This window comes from Arachis ipaensis, chromosome B04 (genome assembly GCF_000816755.2).
Source record: "Arachis ipaensis cultivar K30076 chromosome B04, Araip1.1, whole genome shotgun sequence".
Taxonomy (NCBI): Eukaryota; Viridiplantae; Streptophyta; class Magnoliopsida; order Fabales; family Fabaceae; genus Arachis; species Arachis ipaensis.
This window is the reverse complement of record NC_029788.2, coordinates 129735742-129760191: the sequence shown is the minus strand read 5'-3', so window position 1 is coordinate 129760191 and position 24450 is coordinate 129735742. Positions and strand designations below refer to the sequence as shown.

Genomic DNA, 24450 nt, shown 5'->3' with positions numbered 1-24450 from the left:
CAAAACACTATCCTCCAAATTTGATTAGTTGTTTAAATTTTGGGATCGGGGAACAATATATTAAATAATACAGATGAAAGTTCTCTTTAATAAATATATACCATATTGTTCTCTTTAACCTTTATCAAACATATAAAAGTTCTCTCTCATATCCAAAAATGTTAGATAGAGTTTAGATTTATTGATAGTGTAGAACGTTTTATAGTCATCTAATTACATCTGTTCTTTTGGATAATTATTTATGCGGTCAAGGTAAAAAGTAATAATTTTTGCTAACGTGACATTACGTAATTGAGTACATAAAATAAATGAAAGTTTCCTTTCTTTCAACATGATGGATGCCACGGCGGTCGCCCTGATCGTGAAAGGGCACATTGCCGCAGCCAGAAAGCACAGCAAGAGGCATGGTTGTAATGTGGTTCTGTTTTCACTTTGGTTTGGTGAATCTTGAAGATGTACTATTCTTTTTTCTTTTGTTAGAAGTTTTTAGTGTGCTAAAAATAGTACACATTTTGAGTCTTCATACATACAATGTTATTTGCAGCAAAACATGTAATTCATGTTAATGATTCTTGTGTTGAACTAAAATCAATTAAGCAAAGGTAGGGAGGGACATAGCTCCTTCAATAACAATTGCCTTTGCCTTATGATTATGTTGTTAATTAAGATAATGTGCTTTCCAATGTTTCATGACTTTCATCTATCAATTGCAAACATTCATGAGGATTGGAATAAAAGTAGTCTTCTTCTTTTGGTCTTTCTGGAATGGCAATTCTTCTTTTAGGGCTTCCCATCCTATAGACATGAGCTTCCTTAATAGCAATGGAGAACTCATCCCAGCTCAATGAACCATTAGTGTACTGATCTATTAAGTTTACCAGAAGCCTTCTATCCAGTAGTATAGTCTTTTTGAATCCTAGAAATCTGAAAAAAAAAATTATGATCTCAAATAATTAAACCATCAACTAAATTCATAGCAGATGATATCACTTGAATAGTTGAATTGAAATGAAATGTGTATAGCAAAGAGATAATGGCTTGTAAAGCTTTTCAATTATGATCAAAGATGCAAATGATTTTCATTCATACATTTAAGACTCTTATATACTAGAAAAATTGCAACAAAGAAAAAATAGACTCTCAGAAAAATAAAATAAAGGTATTTCTTCACCACATCAAAGGTTAAGGTAGATTTCAGAAAGGAGCATAGTGACAAACACCTGCGGTGGCCTTCCACAACCTTGGCCATGTTGCCATCATATGTTGGAATGAATATATCACTTTCCAGGGACACAAGATAATCCAATGCAGCCATTTGTGATGAGTGATTCTGGAAATTCATCAAATCTGAAGGGTGCAGCAGAGTTTCCTTCCTTACCTGTTTCAGTTTAGACAAAATGATAATAATAATAGTAATTGAACAATTTGCACACAAGTATAGTTAGTGTATATGCATGGTTCTGCTTCTTTTTACTTACCAGATTAGGAAACTCTCTGAGTAAACTTGCCATCCTTTTCTCTCCACCATATATTTCACCAGCAGCAATATAAATTTGAACATTATGATCTATGCCTAGTGCTGTTAATGTTAGAGCAATTTCCTCAGGTGTTAAAGGGCATAAACCTTCCTTCCTCTTAAGCTCAGAATTAATGACCTTTTCCTTCCACATAGGATAAGAATATCTGAAATTTGATTTGCAAAGAGTTACATTCAAATGACAACTAGGGGAAATAATATTTTCACCCTTAGATTACCTCATTCTTGTAAGTTCCTCCTCCTCCTTGATGTCACAACCATGAGCACAGCCAGAAAAGGCTAACATGTCCATCTCATATCTAAGGTGAAGTACAATGAAGGGTCCTCTTTCTCTCAAAATCCTCACTATCCTTCTACCAAGCTCTTCTATCTGGGAAGTAAACCTCAAAGCATTGAAATTAACATGGCAGCGCAGCTTCTGAATGTCGGTATGCAGTCCATTATTCGCAAGCCGAGCATCAGTTCTATTTAGGTGCACAACCTTGTGTTTCAGCAAGAGAGGAAGGATCTGTCACAACATTTAGGACAATTAGCTGTGCTGATGCACCAAAGACTATCTGATAATTGAAAAACAAAATCATGTAAACTGAGAAAAGACCTGATTTTCATAGTATGTGATGTTAGACCAGCTAATAGGAGACATTGAGAAGGACAGTCCTTGTTCAACTCTCGTCTTCACCCTTGATGGTAGTTGCTTTAATATCCGAACCTCGTCTTGCAAGGATGTAATGAAATGATTCACATCAAATATGTCTTGGAAGTCACTGCCACAACAATGTAAACAAGGTGAGGATTTTGTTTTTCCAACTAAGAAATTAGGGTAGTTGTAAAAATGGACACTTTCCAAACTCAAAGTATGATAGCAAGTAGCAAGAATTATGTGCATAACCTTGGATCAGCCCAGAAAGAGGTTTTATCCAGCTCAGGAACTATGAGAGTGACATTTAATTGTCTTGCAATAGCAACCATATCACATATCTGCATTGAGGGTGGGAAAAAAAAGAAAAAAGAAAGGTAGGAAACTAAGTCTTTGAACTTTGAATGCCAATGATGATGTTGATTGAAGAAATGGTAAACAATGCAAATAACTTACTGCTGCTCTCATTTGGTTGAGTCCACCATTGCATGAGACCATAAGATAACCATTGTTCTTGTAAATCCCTGATGACAAGAACCATCAAATTCAGTAGGGACAAGCATCAAGGTTCTTACAATTTGAACCCAAAACACAAAGCAAATTGAAAGTAGGTAGGGGGAATGATCAATAGAACAGCTCAAATAAGCATTCATAGAAGAAAAAAACATGAACACCCTTACAAGCAATTTTCTGCGTGTCAGAGACAGACTTACTTTTTGGTGGCAGAACAACCTTGGTTGGAACCAAAGACTTTTCACCAATTTGAAACACAACAGGGGAACTGAAACAATAAGGCATGCCCATTAACAGAATTGGCCCCAACAATTCCCTCAGAGCAATCATTTGAGCAAAAATACTCCAAATTATTGCAGTTGTAATGGCTCTAGCAAGCCACACCTTGATTCCAGGCCTTATAGTCAACCTCTTTGAATTCTCAACTTTTTCAGAAGCCAACATTTTGAGCTTCATCTCCATCACCACTTCAACCCATCTTAATACCAATGATTCTTGTTTCAACTTTCACTTTGACTTTAACTCTTCAAAAGCCTTAATAAATTCCTTGAACTTAGAGTTAGTGATGCTTAATAAATTGTCCCTCAAGGTTCAAGGGTAATCCAAAGAGTGACACCTTTACCTTTGGATCTTCAAAGCAACCACATTTTGACCAAATTCCATGATTATTCCAAAGCCAAAAATGTGATCCATCCACCAGACATGCTGATGTTCTTGCTTCTGAATCACATCAATAGTTATCTTATACACCTTGAAATTCTAAAAACTCCTTGATTTTCAGCATGTTAGCAACTAGAACATTAGCAATGTAGCTTTTCATTTAGACAGTGAAGAAAAAAACAAATGGAAAAATCCAATTGAAATTCCCTAAAATGGGTCTAATGTTGATTAGTTTTTGAGGGTATTGATGAACATAAACTATCAATAATAATAAAAAGAAATGACTTTTCCAAGGTACAAATAACAATGGTACTGAAAAGTTTGTAACTTGACAATTAGTTAACTCATTCTTTGGAAGAATAGAAGAGGGTAGTTTGATATAGTAAAGTGAGGGAAAGAAGCAAAGACAATGCCTCTAAATAAGGCGCCAAAAATGGAAAGGTAATGCATTTACACTTTAACAGACATTGGGACCCCCTGTTAAGTGTTAACTATAACCAACATCAATTTGCATTTTGAATTTTATTATTATATTTTTATTAGTAATTTTCAATATTCTTTAAAAAATATATACTTTTTACTCATATTATTTCATTTTGACACCACTTTTATTCTTATTTTTCTCTTTTTCTTATTTATTTATTTTTTTCTGTTTTCTGTTTTTTTCTTTTAATGTCAAATCTATTTTTATAGACTCACCTAACATTACTCTTCACGGGATAAGAGTGAACATAAAGTCATAAGTCATAAATATTTTTTTTTAAAGTAAATCTATGTTTAGGTTGGTCACTTAGAAAATGTGATTGTTAATCTCTCTTTTTTTGATATAGTACTAAAAAATGTCTATCTAATCCGATAATAGGGTCAGATTAGAATTTGTTGACAGTTCCATCATATTTCCTTTGTCAATTTGTCAAAGCTAGATGACACGAAGTTATGAGAATTTGTTGACTTAGATAATAATCAGGATATAAATATTTGGAATATGAAAAACCAAATAATAATAAAGAAGGACCAAAGGACCACCTCTTGTATTTTTGTTACTAAATTGCATGAAACGAATTGATGAAATGTGGATGAGAATAGTTGTCTTCTTTTGAAAATAATAATGAAAAGATATTCATGGCCAACACCAAAGTAATGAAATAAGAATACATTACCATTTGTATCTATAAAAGATATAGATGCTAACAAATGTACCCATATAAGAATAAAACGACAATTATAACCACAGAAGATGGTTTCTGTGTGCCAAAAGTACCCGAACGTGGGTTACACAATTGGTCCGTTAGGTATTCTTGGCACACGGGAGCTATCTTCCATGAATACAATTGTTATTTTATTCTTATATAAATACATTTATCAGCGTTTGTATCTTTTATGGATACAAATAGTAATTTATTCAATGAAATAAATACCAATCAAAGGAATGAAATAGTTGCAGCTCAATTTTATGTGACAAGTGACTTAGCTGAAACATATGGAGATAAGGATGTGGTGGGAAAATTGTGAACAAAAGGTGCGGATTCAACCAAGTTGCAGCATGTTTTTGTCACAATTTTCCTCTTTAATGTTTCTGAAAGTTGGTTCAATACTAACACAGAGATGCTGTTTATTTTATTTTATTTTATTCTTTTTCTTGTAATTTATATAAGTGAAATACTCACTTGATTGTGATTAAAACATGTAAGATATATAATCATTTATGTATTTCTAGTTTTTTACCTAGATTAAATATTTAGAATAAATAATCCTATAATCTAAAGATTTAGAATTCAATTTTTGTTAATTTTAAAAAAAGTACGAAACGAAGAAAAAAAAATTGTAAAATTTATACAAATCAAAAAATGAAACTTACGACTAAGTGTAAGATATATAGTTGTTTATGTATTTCTCTCTAATATTTAAACTTTTGACACAAGTGATTCTATAAAAAAGTGATTATTTTTCCATCTAAATAAAACGTCATGTGAACATATAGTAGTTATTTTAAGTCATAGGCTTGCTGAAGCACTTTATTTAAAACAAAAACATTGCTTTTAAATTTATTTATAACCTATAAAAATGAATTTGCATCTTCTAAATTTTGAATTTCACTTTAGAAGGTAGAAGGTGAAGTGTGATCTCTCACCTTTGAATAATTTTTCTCTCAAATTTTCTTAAAAAATATTTATTTTAAGAAGGATGGATTACATATCATCCTTAATGGTGAAAAAAATAATGTGTTTATAAAATAATAATATTAGGAAATCATTTTGACACCACTTTTATTCTTATTTTTCTCTTTTTCTTATTTATTTATTTTTTTCTGTTTTTACTCTTTTTCTTTTAATGTCAAATCTATTTTTATAGACTCACCTAACATTACTCTTCACGGGATAAGAGTGAACATAAAGTCATAAATAATGAACATTTTTTTTTAAAGTAAATCTATGTTTAGGTTGGTCACTTAGAAAATGTGATTGTTAATCTCTCTTTTTTTGATATAGTACTAAAAAATGTCTATCTAATCCGATAATAGGGTCAGATTAGAATTTGTTGACAGTTCCATCATATTTCCTTTGTCAATTTGTCAAAGCTAGATGACACGAAGTTATGAGAATTTGTTGACTTAGATAATAATCAGGATATAAATATTTGGAATATGAAAAACCAAATAATAATAAAGAAGGACCAAAGGACCACCTCTTGTATTTTTGTTACTAAATTGCATGAAACGAATTGATGAAATGTGGATGAGAATAGTTGTCTTCTTTTGAAAATAATAATGAAAAGATATTCATGGCCAACACCAAAGTAATGAAATAAGAATACATTACCATTTGTATCTATAAAAGATATAGATGCTAACAAATGTACCCATATAAGAATAAAACGACAATTATAACCACAGAAGATGGTTTCTGTGTGCCAAAAGTACCCGAACGTGGGTTACACAATTGGTCCGTTAGGTATTCTTGGCACACGGGAGCTATCTTCCATGAATACAATTGTTATTTTATTCTTATATAAATACATTTATCAGCGTTTGTATCTTTTATGGATACAAATAGTAATTTATTCAATGAAATAAATACCAATCAAAGGAATGAAATAGTTGCAGCTCAATTTTATGTGACAAGTGACTTAGCTGAAACATATGGAGATAAGGATGTGGTGGGAAAATTGTGAACAAAAGGTGCGGATTCAACCAAGTTGCAGCATGTTTTTGTCACAATTTTCCTCTTTAATGTTTCTGAAAGTTGGTTCAATACTAACACAGAGATGCTGTTTATTTTATTTTATTTTATTCTTTTTCTTGTAATTTATATAAGTGAAATACTCACTTGATTGTGATTAAAACATGTAAGATATATAATCATTTATGTATTTCTAGTTTTTTACCTAGATTAAATATTTAGAATAAATAATCCTATAATCTAAAGATTTAGAATTCAATTTTTGTTAATTTTAAAAAAAGTACGAAACGAAGAAAAAAAAATTGTAAAATTTATACAAATCAAAAAATGAAACTTACGACTAAGTGTAAGATATATAGTTGTTTATGTATTTCTCTCTAATATTTAAACTTTTGACACAAGTGATTCTATAAAAAAGTGATTATTTTTCCATCTAAATAAAACGTCATGTGAACATATAGTAGTTATTTTAAGTCATAGGCTTGCTGAAGCACTTTATTTAAAACAAAAACATTGCTTTTAAATTTATTTATAACCTATAAAAATGAATTTGCATCTTCTAAATTTTGAATTTCACTTTAGAAGGTAGAAGGTGAAGTGTGATCTCTCACCTTTGAATAATTTTTCTCTCAAATTTTCTCTTGGTCCTCTTATGAAATAAATGGTAAGAAATTACACTTTACACTCTGAAGTAAATTTCAAAATTTAGAGGATCCAAATCCTATAAAAATTGATATCAACGTTTTTTGCAACGAGTTTAACTCATTTTTTTCTTGCTAATGATACTACGTTAGCAATTCTAATGATTTGGCAAAATTAATTAATCATTTTTTAGTTAAATTTTTTTATAAATTAAAAGAAAAATTCTTATTTATTATATTCAATTGAATCATAACATACTAATTAAATACAATCAACATATATTAAAAATACCAGAATAATTATAAAAATTTGTAATTATAAATATTCAAATTTTACAACTTATACATATTAAGATTCTTACTATTATATTATTTGATTTATTTATAAATGCTACATAAGACTCTTACTACTCTTCAATCTTTTAATCTCTTATACTAATTGTCAAAAACTTCTCCAAATATAAATTTGACACATCTTTTTATCAAGAACATTCAAATATATTATGACTATAAAGTTAATTCATAATTTTTTATTATATTTTTGGTATTTTTCATTCTCATTTATTCATTTTTCTTTAATTATTTTACAATTCAAAGAACACCATATCAGAAAAACAAAGTATAATAACAAAACAAATGTAAAATAAAAACAACAAATAAAAATGTAACTATATATAACTCTAATATAAAAAAATTTATACTTTTTTTAAAAATAAATAAATTAAAATTTTTAAAACAATAAACTAAATTTTAATTTGCATTATATTTTAGTTAAATAATTATATAAAATTAAATATAAATTATTACATAAATATTTTGTAAAATACTTTTAATATAAAACATTTCAAATTTAACAGTAGTGCATTGCACGACTCTCCCTCTAGTTTTAATTAATGTCAAAAGAGTAGTATTTTAGATAAGGCTTAGATAGATTGTGTCTTGGTACTCATTCAAGTGCTTCTTCCTTCATTGACAATTTAACGCAACCTTGACAGTAGGAGACTGCCATGCTCCCAATTGGTTCAAAGTGCATGATATGATGCCATCAATTTTATTTTATTGATTTTGGGTTACTTTAAATCATTAGTGTTGATGAGAATCAAGTGAAGTGATTCATGCAAGGGCATAATTGGCTTGGTGAATGGCGAAGCTTGCATTATGTGGTTTGAGGCAGTTAGTCTTACCAAGCTAGGAAGAAATAGGAGGGTGTTATTGAATTTGCAATTAAAGGAAATTAAATATTGTAACTCTCTAGTGCAAGGCATGGATATTAGTCATTATGATTTAGTAGTTAATTCATTATTTCGTTTAAATAAGTGTTTGAGGTTTAAATTTTATTTTGTACGTGTAAATCTATTAGTTAACGATAAACTTTTAATTGAAACTTAATTTTACGACAAACTAGATCTTAACTTGTTGGATTAGAAAATATTATAGAAAAAAAATAGAAATAATTTGTAATATGACATGATATCACGGGAGTAATTATGATTTCATTTCATCTTAAGGGAGTTCCATACTTCCATTAGTATACTTCCATTAGTAGCGTGTACACGCAAGAATAATAATGGAGATGACACTGCTGATCTGCATGAACTATACAATATTTAATTGTTTTTAGTTCACGAGTAATTGATAATCTTATGTAATATTACCTAAATGCACGAGTCACAAGGCATGAATTTTTGTGTCTAAAGTGCAATGTCAGAATAATCTGCTTACGACTGCATTGTTGGATTGGAACTTCAACTCATGCAGAAGAATCAAGAATAATGCGTTTTAATTTTGGTAAAAACTCCGTACAATGATCTTTTATGTCAAACTAATTAAAAATTATTAATTATCAACTTGACATGAAGATAAGGCTTTTAGTTTTTTACTTAATCTTGGTATTTGAGCAAGGGATTTTATTTTGCGGGTAAACTTGACATTTATGTATTCTAACAGATTATTAAATTGCTTCCCATGTTTGTCTTGAAATTATTTTTTTTTCTCTCATCAAATTAAGACGGGTATCTTTAAGTGACACCATTCAACACTCTCTTTCAATTTCCATCAGCTTCAGCGTTGTAACAAGAATATTAATAGTACACAAGCGTTCTACATTAACGAGGGTTTATATCTTCAACCTCAAAAGGGAAATGAAAATTTCTTCAGCTTTTGCCTGCATTAATTGCAGCCATCACAAAGTCTTCACACCGAGTGAACCCGCCGGACAACACGTCCGCTAGAACGCCGACTATGTCAAAAGCCTCTTGCAGATCATCGGCAGAATTCATCTCTTCAAGCCAGGACAGCATCTCCTTGGGGAACCCGAGAAGCTCTTTCACATTCAATAACCGTTCTTTCATCAACACTTCCCAGCCTTCCAAGTTGTTACTTTCATCCTCCCCTTCTGCCGATGACGGGCCTTCAGTCTTCATGGGTGCCGTGCTCGCCAACTTCTTGACCTTGAAGAAATGCTGCAGCTGCTCAATCAAGCCTGTGTAAACAAGCATTGGACGAATGATCGACAAAAGATCATCATTCTGTTTCTGTTCGGATTCCGCTGTGGTGCTTTGGTCCATGCTTCCAGTCTCCGCAGAAGCTGATACAGATGATGCTGGACGAGTTGTTGACCGACCATGTGTGTGCTGCAGATATGCATGGTAGATTCCTCGCTGCAGGAAAGCACGGCGGTGCTGCCTCCAAGACTCGTAAGACTCCGAGAGGAGCGAGTTCACCATCATGAATTGGACAGTTTCTTCTGTCCCCAATGCAGATTGAGTGCCAGGTGGAGAAGAGGGTCTTGTCTCTGACGTGGAAGAGGTTAGATATGCTGATACAGCCCTGGCCATGGTCCGTCGTTGTGAGGAGCTTCCTTGATCAAGGAGATGTCGTGCCATTTGAATCATGAACGGAAGGAACCGAGAATTGCTTTCCTGTCCGCCACCGCGGCTATCCGCACTGAATGATGCCCCTGTTGCAAATCGAGCTAACATCTACAAAAAGGAGAAAATAACATGAACATACGTAAAAGTTATATTAGAATGAAATTAGCGTAAAAATAAGTTTACATCCTTGTAAGAAATATTTGACCCCGTTAAACAGGTTATCTAAATGAATCAATCATTCACATCTATCGTAAACAACATTCTTTAAGAGGTTTTTCCCTTTAAATCTTTGTCCGTCAGACTTTATCGTTTGATAACAAAAAGGAAGACAATGATGAAGCCGAATAACATACCAGAACAATGTCGTACGTTAACAGGCGAAGTCTACTTCCATCAGCACGCCCAAGAGCATTAAGATTGTCCCAGTACTGGTCGACATATCGCACATACTGTGAGAGTGGAACAGATGGACCTCGGACAGGGAATAAAGAATTACAGAGAGATTCGTTGTTTCTGAGCATTGCCCCATCCCACTCTTTCTTAGGATTCCTCAAGCCAGCATCTGCTCTTTTGGCCTCTTGATGGCACTGGAAATGAATAATATTGAAGTAACTTACAGTAGTGTAAACACATTCACCACGAGCACTGCCAGAAGCACCTACGCCTAGATTCACACGCTTACTATATGAGTAAGCGCCCAGCAAATCAGTGGGTCTTAAAGTATATCCTTCCCGGCATACCATGCATGCCAATCCATCCTCCTCCTCCTGGACATCTTCTAAACCTTCAAGAAGAGGCCGGGAAACAAGAATGCGCTCACCTCCATCTGCAGACAGCTCTTGACGCATTCCAAGGCCCTGTTATCGGATGAGAAAGTAATACGATTCAGCACGGGACAAATATGGAAATTTTAACTCTATCAATAGCATTAACACTGCTGTAGTAGTATAATCAACCTTTAGTAAATTGAACTCTTAGAATGTAAAATACCTGAAGCAACTCCTCTCTCTTGCGCAAAGCCCGGCGCCTCATTTCATCCCTAGTCGCATGTCGCAACTTACTAACCTTCTCCTCTAAGAATCCATCTCCTTTACCCTCCTTGTTAGATAAAGTGTCCAACAAATTTTCAGCCCTTGCCCCGATTTCATTTTCTCCTGAAACCCCTTCCAAGGCATGCAACAAGGGTAGGATACCTTCTTCATCGATACATATTTGGGTAAGTAGATGCCCCATTGACAAACCTCTCAACATAGACAATATAAGGGGGACAGATGGTAGTGTTAAACCCTGTGCCCATTCATCCTTATTCTTAAATCCAGCTTGCCCCACATCAGGAAAACTGTCTTTCAAATGTCTCATTGCAGCTTTAGTTATACCCTTCTCTAGGATCATGCCCTTTAATCTCTCTCCACAGGAGCTTGTCTTTAGTGACTCTGAAACCCTAACAAAATTTTCCAGCGTAAACCTCTGCTTTGCGGCTTTCTGAGCAACATTATCATCCTTTGGATTGTTCAAATATTGTTTCTGCACATGGTCAAATGCACCCCAATCCTGTAAATAAGGACTAAAATGCTGGATAAGAGCTTCCATTGCAGCAGGTTCCCCATAAGTCAAGTAAGGCAATATTCGAGCAACCATCTCTGTGTTCCTCTGTTGTTTGTTTGATTTCTTGAGGCCTGATGGATGCGATAATCTCTCCAAGAACATAAGAACTATCTTTTTGGCTTGTTCACCTGTACCAGATTCTTCATTAGTGACAGTTAGTCCACCCTGTGTGATGCTAATATTGTCACTTTCATTTGCTTCTAATGTCAGGCTTTCAACAATTAAAAGTATGCCTTCAGCTGGCTCCATGGCATCAACTGAGAAAGCTCGCCTTGCCGTCTCAAGAAGTAAACCTAAAGCACCTAGCTTTAACAAGGCTCGTCTGTTTTCTCTAATTTTGCAGCAGTACATAAGAAGATTAAGAACTGCTACCAATTGCTCCTGATTGGCCTTGAAATCATCTCGCAGACGCTGTACATTAATGGAAAAGAGAGTTAGTTATATTATCAATCTTGCTGCCAAATAGGAGTTCAACCAAAAACAAATGAATAAGCTAGGCAAACCACATCAGTTTTCTTTGAAGTAATACAAAAGAACATAATCCTCTCAACCTGAATCATGCCCAATAATATCTCCAGTCCACCACATTCCCGAACAGCACCTGCTATGGCAAATTCGACCTCTGGATCCAGAGACTCCTCTCTATCCTCCTCCAACTCTTTAATCATAGGCTCAGTTGCTTCACCATCCAATCCCTGAAAATCGTTATCATAAAAATTATAATAAATTCAACCAAAAAGTGTGATAAATGAGGGAATCAGATATTCAACAAATGCAACAAACCTGGAGTCGATAAGTCACTGTCATAGGTGGGCATTCTCTAGATGAGGTGGCAGCATTTGGGGACAACAAGTTGGAATTGGCCACATTAGAAGACTGACTTGATTTCTTCCAGACTTGCTCATAGACTTGGGCTATGCTCAAATCAAGAGAGATGATATTCCCAGCAACTAGCAACTCCATTCCATAGTCATCCTCAAGAAGGCCTAACAAATCCAACTGATGGCAAATCTTGTTCTTAACATCACGCATTAATGGCCCAATTTCAGAACTGGAATACGGATTCTTAGTCATTGATCCCCTGATAAACTCTTCTTGGGTATGCGCCTTGTTTAGGACCAACAAATATACAGGCTCAGGTTTGGAGGGGCAGATCAGGTTGCAAAGCTGCTCCAATATAAACTGCAAATGAAGGAATAGATCAGAATAAGTTTGAAATAACTTTATTTGTAACCAAATTGAAACTTCGTTGTAAACTTGTACAGAAAATTGCCCCAAGTGATTAGAGGAAACAAGCTATAATGGTTAGAGAAATGAAAAATAAAATCCATCCATACCAAACAGGTACGCCCCTTTCTCTCTTCCCCGTGTATTTGCAAACCATTGATGCAGGCCCTAATGAATTGTCGCTTGTTGTCACTGCTTTCTAGCAGGAGGCTATCCAAAAGATCTTTCAAGAGCCGATTGCAATCACTAATCAACTTTGTCTTTTGAACTATCAAACCTCGAATAACAATAAGGGCTTCAAGAATTTCAGAAAGTAAGTTGTCTCGCATGAATCTGTAATAAAGATCTAGATTAATGAGAAGATTCAAAACCAAAATGTTACAGGTAAATTGCCACATCCTCTTCACACTTTAAGAAAGAAAGCGTTCAATGAAAATAATTCAATCCTTTCTTTACTAAGGATAATTAATTATTAATTAGAAAATATACTCATATTCCTTTATATGACAGCATAAGCATTAGGGGAGAGACAGTTTAACATGGTTCAAAGCCCTCCATAACCAAATGGTTGAGAGTTTGATCATTGCCACCTTATTCTTATAAGAAGCTGAATTTCAAAAAGGCAGAGTGCACTTATATTCACAATAAGCTCTTGTATGAAAGGTGTCTTCATATATACACACACACACACACACATATATATATATCCTCCACTTAATATCTTAACTTTTGAGGTAAGTGATTCATGACAGTTATATTTTAACTAAAAATATTCAAATAGCAATCATACCTGGATCTGACGTTTGGAACCTCAAAAAATTTTCCAAGAAGCTCGATGAGTTTATGAAGGATAAAACCCTGAGATATATCAATATGTAGACTCCTTTCCAAAGACTCAACATTACTCACTTCTTGGGTAATTAGAGTACAGATTGTACGCAAACAACCCTGAACAGTAAAAAACAAACGAGCATCCTCTGACTCTATCATCTTGAATAGTAACTCAAAATATTCTGCAGCACTTTCTCCAGCAAAAAGTGTTGCAGGTAACAAAGAAACCACTAGGTTCAGCAACCGATATTGTCTGGATGAACTTTGAGAGCAAAGCAAGCTTATCAGCATACACATCTCTGATCTAATGGATTGAGAACAGGCACTCAGAACAAGCTCTTTGACCCATGATCCCAACTCAAACACTGATAAGTCACTTTTAGCTACTTTACCAGTGCGACGCTTCCACCGTAGAGCATATTTAAGTGCCAGATAGTCATGCCTTTGGGGTCGTGACCTCTGGCCAATACCTTTGACTGCCTGTGATACTTTATATTGCCTTCTAACAAAATCAAGATAAGAAGCTCCCCTCTCCCACTCAGAATAGCTCAACAACTGGATATCTTGAGCCTTAGGTGTCACGTCCCAATTTCTTTCAGAGGAGTCTGGCAATGTTTTGGTCCCACTGACAGAGACAGCACCAGTCAAGGATCCTGATACATTTTGATTACTCTCATCCTTTACCTTTACAGTAGACTTTGCAAGGCCTTGCTCTTTGTCTAGTGTCTCAGGCTTTGGGGGGGTACATGCCTGAGATATGATTCTCAGACATGGAAGAATGACATGCTCAGAGATGGCAGGATGCTTGGCACCTAACTTGATGGAAGAAAACAGTAACTGAAAAACAACACGTAGCCTGGATTCCCAGAACTCATCAGCTGAAGAACACACCTCAGAAAGTAATAGCAACTCCTCACGTGTAGTCACAGCAATGTCCATCGAGCGATGATGCTCAAGGCAGTACAATACTTTCTTTTGTATCAGATTGTTCAATTCACTTACTGCATTCACGTCACCTTCAGATAAAGAACAAAGTACAGCCCTTGCTTGTACACGAGCAGCTTTAGGACCTTGATGAATGTTATTCTCAAATAACTCGGACAAAATACCGGCTGAAACAAGTTGTTTCTTAGAATTTGGATGCTTTGCCAACACCTGTAATAATTCTAGGCATTGTGTCACAAATGTTGTTGCGCAGCCATAACAATTATTTGGAGTTCTAGAAACCACAAATCTTGAAGCCACACTATTATCAGAATGCTTTTGGTGCAGATAATTCATCAGCACCTTGCGTAGCCCTTGCAGTGTCTGGACACTTTTGCTGACAGAATCAAAAGCTGCTTTGCACTTCTCACCATAGAGCACCCCAAGAAGAGCAACTTTCCTATTGATTTTACAAGATGGTCCGGGTAAAGACACCATCATTTGCTGCACAGAATCCTTTTGTTGCGAGTCTATTTCACTGTCACCAATGCTTGATACAATTTTAAGCAAGGGCTTTTTGAATCCCAAAAGTTGCTGGTATCGCCTATGAGCATTCTCTGACTCGGACTCTATTGCTGCTAGCCCCTTCTTCATATCTTCATCATTCTCCATGTTATCAAATGTAAAACTGGGTTTTGCCATGAAATTAAACTCAAACCGCCCATATTTGCTGTATCCACACTCATTGCATAAAAAGGAATCCAAATTCTCATAATTGATATTGCGACATTGCCTGCATTGATAAGCATTTTCATGACAATTGCCACATATACCATGCTTATCAGTGACAGGACGACTACAACGTGGGCACTGCAATGGCTCAAGAGACAATGCCTGAAGATTTTCATAGAAGGAATCTAGTTCAATCATAAAGTTGCAAGCTGTAATGGGAATGGGAAATTCCACTTTAAGTTCAGTCTGATTGAAAGCAAGATGACAGCTTTTTGCACGCTTCCACAAAGACCAGTTATTTTTCAACTCTGACAAGTCAGCAACTGGCCTGTTATTATAGTATAGATTCAAAACCTTCACCGATTTTGACTTTCTGGCATCATGAACATTCATTATCACAGTCTGAATTGTGTAGCTACCAGTGCATTTCACTATGATACGGTTATCAGTGAACTTTGTTTCAGATTTTAGAGATTCCAGCTTCATCCTGCTGTAAGGAACTTCAGGAGAGCTGCAGGCAACACAAGGTTCACTCTCAAGATAGTATCCATCAAACTCAACCAAGCCACTCAAAGTATTGTAAATGCGAGAATTTGGATGGTTAGCTAACAGCTCATTCTGTGAATGGAGTGTCTCAAAGATGCACTTAATTACATCAGGAGTCAACGATCGGTCCACAATTTCAGAAATCTGGTGTTTTGAACTAGTATCAGGGGATCTTCCAAGCAACCAAGTCACAAGTTCTGTGAACTCTACAATGTTCTGGCCATACATTGGGAGGAACTTAACTTTCTGCAAGAGGGCTGTTAGCAAAGTTTCTTTGAACATTGATTTGGCATGATGCCAAGCACCATATAATACGGATTTTGCCTCTGCCCGAACAGTGCTTGAATTCCATTCCAAAAGGAAACAATCTATGAACTGCTTTAAGATATTGCCACTCTTGTCAGTAAAGACCTCCACTGCAGCTTCCATATCCAAATACGACTTCTCTGAACCAGATTCAGCTCCATCTTCACCTTTCTTCTTCTTCTTTGATTCTTGAGATGTGATGCCTGATTTATTTGAACTTATGTCTCCATACTCTGTCTTTTGTGAAGTATGACCAACATCCTTTCCTGTGTAGAAGGCAAAATTGAGAAGTTTAAGAGTCTGAATAACAGACTCTTCACTGAAATAAAATATTCCATTCATCAGGAATGATAGAATATCTCCATGCCTTAAACAGTATTTCTGCCAGTTCCGAGGACGTGCAGCTGCTACTTCTGCCATAGTGGAAAGACACTTCACAATCTTGACACTTCTTTCATAAGGGATAGGGTTATTTTGGAAGCCACCAGACTTGTTTACATGTTTATAGAGTCTCTTCACTTCACTGGAGAACTGCCACGAGTCCCGCACGCTATAATAGTGAGACTTGCTCCCACAGAGGTGCAGGAAAAGCCTCCTGGCATATCTTCTCACAAAATTTGTATGAGGATTATTAATGTAACTGCAGAGAACATCCTGATACCCATCTAGCTTTAAATCCTTACCATATGACAGCTTGTGTACCTTTTCTTTTTCCCCGGTTTTGTCATGCTTTTCGGGCCGAACAAGGGTATACACCAGTCGGAAAGCATTCTCTAACAAGAGCCTATGGTAATCCATAAAAATATCCGCTCGATGTGCCTTGGCATATGAATCAGAAAAGAATGGTGAGAAGTTACCAGCTGGTAAATCTCTACGTACTGTGAGCAGAGCCCCACAACCAGGCCCAAGATTATTATGCACATCATTATTAACAGGAGATTTGAAAACATGTACAAGCTGCTGCAATATATCCATCAGATAATTTACAAAAGCTTGCTGCCTAAGAGAATCACAGGCTCGAAGAAGCTGTGTTGCAAAATCATTCTTCTCTTGCTCATCTGCTGAAGTCTTAGCTGTAGTTGAAGCAGTTGGTGGAAAATCAATTACATTCTTATCATGCATATCCACAGCTCCACTCTGTCTTGGCATGGAACCATCACTACCAGGTTGATGCCAGTTACGAAGCATCAATGTGAAAAACATGAAGACCAATATTGCCACTTCACCAAATGATGATCGAGTTCTCGCTGCAAATGGCCTATCAAGATTTATCTCATCCAAAAACCACTTGATTAGTTTCTCTAAATCTAGGCTATCTGGCTTTGAGCTGCCTATAAAAGGTCCACCCACAGCAGATGACAACCTGTAGAAAAGCTGCATAACAGGTATTGCTTGGATTCCTGATGTTGTATCCATCCACCCTTTCAGTTGTTCCAGAAGCTCAGAGAGAAGTAAAGAATTTATCTCCCGTTTTGAAGCAGAAATTGAGACAGGATCGGTCAAAGAAGCAGCAAATTCTCCAGAATCATTGGGTTCCAAGACATGAATTGATGGAGAATTCTGCATAGTTCTCTCAGCAGATACGGCTAACAGATTTGGGTCAGTAACGTCATCTGATGCAAAGTGAAATTCATTGCCATCCCCAACTGAATCCACCTCAATTGGAATTGCTGTCATCGGGTGATCTCTAGAATGTGGTGGAGGAAGTCTGTCTGCATCTAGTACTTCATAGCAAGCCTCACACAAGTCAAAATCAGGACAGACAGTACAATGCCATCTTCGCCTGAGTATAGGCACAGTAGAGCAGCCATCACAACAGTATTGAACAGATGAGGTAATAGTGTCTTCTTCTATCATGACTGGGTTATTTCCACTACTTGTATCAACAGGGCCAGGAACCGATGCTACACTCTCATTGACATCATCTGTAGCTAACATCGTCTGCTTAGGAAAAGGGACCTGAAGCAATCTTGAAGATATGGCCAAACTGAAAAAGAAATGTATCAGATCCTTAACAATGATGTGAATTTCTTCTTTTACTCCCCCCCGGCCCCGCAGAAGAAATCCCTTGTAACAATTTTCTCAAAAATACAATGACCAAAATGTCCAAATATACCTGCTAGCAGTCTGGACAGCCTCGTTGGACGAAAAGAGAAGCTTCTTGAGTAATACAACAGCAGGTGCCACAGAGCGCACTCCTGCATCATTTCCATGAAGAGCCAAGCATTCGGCATAGCAATAAATAAGTTCAACTGCAGACATAACAATGTTGTTCATGGTTTGTGTGTCAGGCTGCTCAAAATCCAAAATTCCCCATAGAACTTGCATTAGTGCATCCACCACTTCTGATCCTACACCAGCAGCAGCATAATATTAGAACAATAACAAATAGAAAACGAACACTTACAACAGGCAAGACCATTCTATTTTCCCTGATTTATAGCAACACCAGTGTCTTCAATCGTTCCAGTAGGAGGATTCTAGATATATCTTCTGATCCTGGAAAGATTAGCGAGATATATCCAGAATATTCTAACATTAAAATGTGAATCACATAGAATCGAAGTAAAAAAAATTGCAAGAATAAGCTTAAATGATGAGGGAGCACATAACTGCATCAAATTTCAACAGAACTGAACTACAAAGGATAAATTTATTCTCTCGTTCTTCTCCTACTGTTAATCCACCAGTTCAGTCGCAGCCGCAGTATCATACAAATGTACCACTTGAAAAGAAAATATATAATGTCCTAGTAAACTTATTGCGTAAAAAGTCAACAGCTAGATATTAATGTCTAATGTCTTGCAATGTGAAAGATCCTCAAGCAGGATCCCAAGAAAAGGGAAGGTGGAAGTAAATCAGAAGAACAGGACAATACCATTTGTCTCCAGAAATGTTGCCAAATTAGAACGGCGTTGCAATGCAATCTTACAAACTGCACGCAACTGGGTAGTGAACTCTTCAATGATCCAACTTCCCGCAGAACCACCAATCCCAAGCTTTGATGATAGTAATGAAGATGATTTCACTACTCCAAGAAGCCTCATTGTATCTTTAACCTAATCAAAGAAGAGTCTAGATACATCAACATGAATGAACAAACTCATTCATTATATAGAAGCAAGAGAAAGTAGATATTACTTGGTGGTATAACTCTTTCTTGGGGAAAATGGCCTGTAATACACAAGAAGCTGAAGCCTGCAGTATTGGCTCCCGATCACTCTCAAATATTGTTTCAAGTAATTGCCTACACTTGAGTTTGCCTAGCTCTGCCTTTGCTTCTTCCAGCCTTGAGCAACTCTGTTGCCTACATGATGAATAAAACTTGGCAATTAGCTTAAGCCCATCTCCTAGTACCTGCTCCTGAATGGGAGCAGACTGCATTGAACGGCGCTTCTTCCCAGATCCAGCAACTGCTGAATGTGACCCAAGTACTCTTGCTTCCATATCCAAAACTGCATCCATTTTCTCCTTCCAACCAAATTCATCCTTAGCTCGGCCATAAACTTCAAGCGAGTCTATTCTGGGAAGTGTAGAGCCATTAAAGGTTGAACCAACTGAGATTGTAAATTCTTCATCAGCAAGCAGCGACTCGGCAACAGTAAATGGAATATCATACCAGGACCTCATTCCTTCATCTAATTTAATAACCCTCTGGAAGATAGAAATACTAGAAGGTATGTGACTTGCTGATGTGTTACCAACATGAACTCGAAGACCAACCATGACTATATCAGGGTTTGAATTGAAGACAGATATCTGTGAAAATGCATATAAAAGAGAAAATTTAGGAACAATCACGATTGAAAGACGCAGAACATCAAAAGCAATTAATATGATTGCAAATAACCGATTGCCACCATGTAATAGTTTGAAACAGAGAGAAATAAAAAATTTATAAGCACAAAATATAATAAAAGAACCTACTAGCTTGAATCATTTTTTACCATGCCATACATTTTCCCATTTCCCTTATCATGCACAAAAGTAAGAGAAGCCATGCAATTACGGAAAACAAATTCCAATAAGTATTCATAACTTGGAATAAACTTGAGACCTAGAAAAAGCACCTCATAATCTTATACCTTAAAGCTAAAGAAGACAACTTAAAATGAAAAGACGGCATCAAGATCTAAGATTTCAGACACAAAAATACACATCTATAATTGCATGTCAGAGACAACACACTCTACACTACAAGAATACACACATTTTCAAGAATATCATTAAAACTTGGGACATGAGAAACACGTCAACTTCAGGAAGATTTAGTTACAAAGAATAACACCAAAATATCATGCAAAATCTTAGATCATTTACAAGAGTATACATAGTCTAGTCCACAGCATTGTTATGTCTATTCTAAAATAACTAAATAAAAAATAATTTTAAAAATATAAAACAAAGCATGCCACAAAACAAACACTAAAACAAAGCTACTTAGAGTAGCAGCCAAGCCCGGCCAATAAAAGATTCTCACTGAAAAAACAGTAATTCAAAATAAGTAGTTATTACCTTAAAACCTGCAGGGCTCGGACTTTCAAGAAAACCATCCTCATTCACCAAGCTCTGTTTAGCTCCTTCAAAATCTCCATTTCTAATGGCATCACCACCCAGTTTCACATCCGGTGTAATGCACACAGTCTTCTCAAAGAAATCAAGAGGAAATTCAGGATTTGTACCCGCATAGGCTTTATTGAGGATACCAGAACCCAGTTTCTTAACTTTTTCAGATGCTGCAATCGCGCCAGCATCAGCACCTGCTGGAGCATGTGAATATATTTGAAGGCTACCATCATCATGTAAGACAAAGCAGTGTATTTTATCTTTCGACAGCGGCTTGTATGCAGTCATACCGACTATAGGTGAGGTGGAACCCATAGAGTGCCGCATACTCTGTGCAAGTATTTCACATTCCCCCATTGACACGGCAAGTGCAGTATTGGATTTCACAGTTGACAAGCATACAAACAATCCACTGCCAGCCAGAAGTTCTTTCCAATGATGTACCCCAGCAGGCCGCAGCTTACTTTCTAACTCTTCATACACAGAAGACAACTCAACAATGGAGGATGCATCAGAGCTGGGCCGACCTATCAATGTGGTACCATCTTGAAAAGATATGAAGAGTAGCTTATAAGTTGAAGAGAAATACAATGATGATCCCTTTGAATGAATTTCCTTTCCCAGAAGTTGCACATGTTCTTTCAGTGGCATAGACCCAACATTTCCTTTGACTGGCAACTCTAACCTGAAAATGTATCCATTTTCTGAAAGAACTATAAGAAACATTCTTCCTTGAGAAGCTGGATAAAGAATGGCATCCACAATCGTGTCATTTGACAAAGTAAAGTAGTGCATTGGACTGATATTGTCTAGGGACAGATCATATATCTTGACAAATCTGTTGGTCACAACCATCAATTGAACCTGTGAGCCAGGAACCCAATCCACCCGTCTAATATATGCCCCTTGTAAAGCAAGTTCAATGGCCAGCCGGTCAATCACTTCTCCACGATGATTCAACGTAAGAACCTGGCAATCCTCATAACCAGCTACAACCAGGTAATTCTCAACAACAGGATTGAACACCAGTTGTACGATTTCAAAGCGAATAATGTTTTTGGAAAGAGGTTTCAGATTAGTCTTGTCAGCAGTCACAGGTGAAATGGTGGCTTGACCAATTAACTGTCCAACATCATATATAGCAACTTTATCACCTTCGCCAACAGCAAGTCGACCTCGTACACTAACACTCAGCAAAGACTTCACGAGAGAACCACTCGCCAGATGGGATTTAAGCTCCTTGGCATTTGAATAATCAACCTTTATCTTAAGATCAAGAGATCCACCTTTATATGCTTTCTTCAATTGCAGGAGATCTACACCATGAGAAATCACCTTGTCTTCACCCAAACTGATTTTCTTATCCTTAGAATGGTGAGACTCTCGTCTGCTAATTATAAGTTGCATCAAAGAGGAGCAAAGATTGAGCACATGACTTTCAACATCAAGTTCCTCCATTAATGACGGAATATCTTCTTGAAGCTCTTTTGGTATAGATAACCTAAGCGAGTTATCAATATCTGAACTGTTGTCGTCTTCAAATTCCGAATCACTATCTGGCAGCTGATCTCCATCCTCGGAAAAGGGTAGAAATGACTGAAAAGCGTTGGAGCCACGAACAGGTGCACCGCTGTCTCCAGTGAATTTCCGAGGTTTCAGGCACTGACAACTGCTACCTCTAACACCCCCAGCTCCGCAATCACAAAAGAACCGGCTTGAGCGTGAATAGACAACACGATGACCCCGATGACACACCTTTGCACAGACTGAACAGCAGCCTTTTGATACGGTTAGGTCACATGTATAGCAGAAGTACCAATGCTGCTCCATGAAATTGCTGCCACTAGAAGTGAAGGTGCAAACTTTAGAGGCAAGGGCCCTTTCACTACTAGCATCCTCTTCATCTTCCTTATCTATGCTCAGAACCTCCCCATCAGAAGTTGCATCATCCTCGTCCTCGTCAACAGAAGTTGCATCACATTCAAGCGATGTTGATCCCCCTTCTTGATTGGCAGAAAGAATAAATGTGTCCGAGTTCTTTCTGGATCCAACTGGTCGGGCAGACACATGCCCTATCCCAAGACTACTGCTAGATGAACACTTTTTAGTTGTTCTTTGAAGTGAAATTTTACCAGATTTACAGTCACTTAAGACAATTTCAATAAAGCCAAATAGAAACTTCAATCCTGGAAGCAAATTTTCATTGCCTACCAGTTTATCCATCAACACAACAGTCCTCTTCAAAAGCTGTTTCATTAATGACTCTCCTCTTGAAATCTGAACAATGAAACTAAAATATGATTTTGCTGCAAGTATATCAAATTGCAAAAAAGCAGCATCAAGTGACAGCAGCAAAGAATTAAAAATATGATGTTGCAACTCTTTGGATTGTTCCGAGGTTGGTGATAGAAGGCACAGAATAAAATTCATTGTTGATTCCCGTAGAGAAATGGAGGTCCCCTTTGCACAGATGCCAGTATCTAATTTTATTATGCTTCCTAAGAGCCTCTTCTCCAACCACTTAGACACCATATGTACATCTCTTCCAAGGAATTTCCTTTGTATTCTCAGCCTGAGATCAGGAAATTGCTCTCCAGATAAATGATCCACAAAGAAATCAAGAACCTTCACATTCACAGATTCAGAGTAACAGGTATCCAGCGAATCAATTAGCACTAAACAGTCACCATTATGCAATTGCAAATGCCTACTGATCTGTCCAGGCACATTTTCAATACCAAGATAAAAGTGAAAAACAGCAGACTTTGAAGGGTCTTTCCTCGTGCCACTCAATATCTCAATAATTCTGCAGATTATCCATTCTTGGACACTGTCATGACCTTCTCCCCTAGAATTAATGTCTTTCAGAAACCCTTCCATTTGCTTCATTAGAATTAAGTCAGCATAACTTGACCATTCCAGTTCTGCACCTATGCTTTGATAAACAGCATCACATTTCCCATGAACACTTTCAAATATCCTATCATACTTGATAATCATTACAGCATCAAGAATTTGCCCAAGAACTTCGATGTCCAAATCAACCTTTCTCCCTGCTGTTATTCTAAACAACCCATCTAGGACACAGATAATTCCTCTTATGCTAAGAGCACAAGAAAGCAAAGTAGCACTAGGAGTAGAAAGATGACAAGGAAAGCCATGCAACATGCACTCCCAGTAGGCCTTAGGAAGAACTCCTGAAGCTTTTTTATCAACAGCAGCATCCAACTGTGATATGAGGCCAAGGACAGACTGAAGCTCACCTTCATTACAGCCACTCCTCTCAAGCAGCTCATCCTGCAGGCTTTTGTCAATTCCAGTATGTTTCATGAGCAAGAATGGTGAAAAATCAGAAGCCGGCTTTTGTTGGTAACTAAGGCTACCAAGAAAAGCTTTCTGATGGGCTTGCAAGTACTTGTCCAACAAAGATGAGAGCGCACTTATTAGACATGCAAATTTACCAGACTCCACCAGGGAGGAAATCATGCTCCCAGCCAGTTCAACATATTTCTCTTCCCCAAAAGCATTCTCAGTCCAGCTAAGGCCCTGTACTGAAATCGCTTTGTCCATGCAATATCTCAAGATGCCAATATGAGTGAAGGAGAGCACTAGAGATAACCACATTCCAGTTCTGAGGAAATCCCAACCTAATTCTTCGATACCTTCTGTCTGG

The 24450-nt window shown here is 36.6% G+C and overlaps 2 protein-coding genes across 3 annotated transcripts in view; both read right to left on the bottom strand.

Annotated features, from left to right (window-relative positions):
* LOC107638162 (uncharacterized protein At1g04910) lies at positions 518-3755 on the bottom strand. Of its 2 annotated transcripts, none has more exons than XM_016341329.2 (8): positions 2888-3742; positions 2631-2698; positions 2427-2515; positions 2136-2301; positions 1756-2045; positions 1479-1683; positions 1221-1378; positions 518-924 (listed from the first exon to the last, which is right to left on the bottom strand). In XM_016341329.2, the coding sequence occupies exons 1-8, from the start codon at positions 3147-3149 to the stop codon at positions 663-665; spliced, it is 1500 nt and encodes a 499-aa protein (XP_016196815.1). In that variant the 5' UTR covers positions 3150-3742; the 3' UTR covers positions 518-662. The 2 variants fall into 2 exon arrangements, with proteins under 2 accessions (XP_016196815.1, XP_020977765.1); XM_021122106.1 differs by having other exon boundaries at positions 593-924; positions 1172-1378; positions 2888-3755.
* LOC107637363 (auxin transport protein BIG) overlaps positions 9183-24450 on the bottom strand; it is a 19910-nt gene continuing 4642 nt past the window's right edge. Inside the window, 11 exon segments of the mRNA XM_021122105.1 lie at positions 9183-10148; positions 10394-10897; positions 11031-12056; positions 12197-12340; positions 12429-12827; positions 12983-13205; positions 13663-18198; positions 18328-18562; positions 19090-19270; positions 19353-19970; positions 20727-24450. The exon segment at positions 20727-24450 is cut by the window's right edge and continues 43 nt beyond it. Of these exon segments, the coding sequence (XP_020977764.1) occupies positions 9321-10148; positions 10394-10897; positions 11031-12056; positions 12197-12340; positions 12429-12827; positions 12983-13205; positions 13663-18198; positions 18328-18562; positions 19090-19270; positions 19353-19970; positions 20727-24450 (12418 nt within the window). The 3' untranslated portion in view covers positions 9183-9320.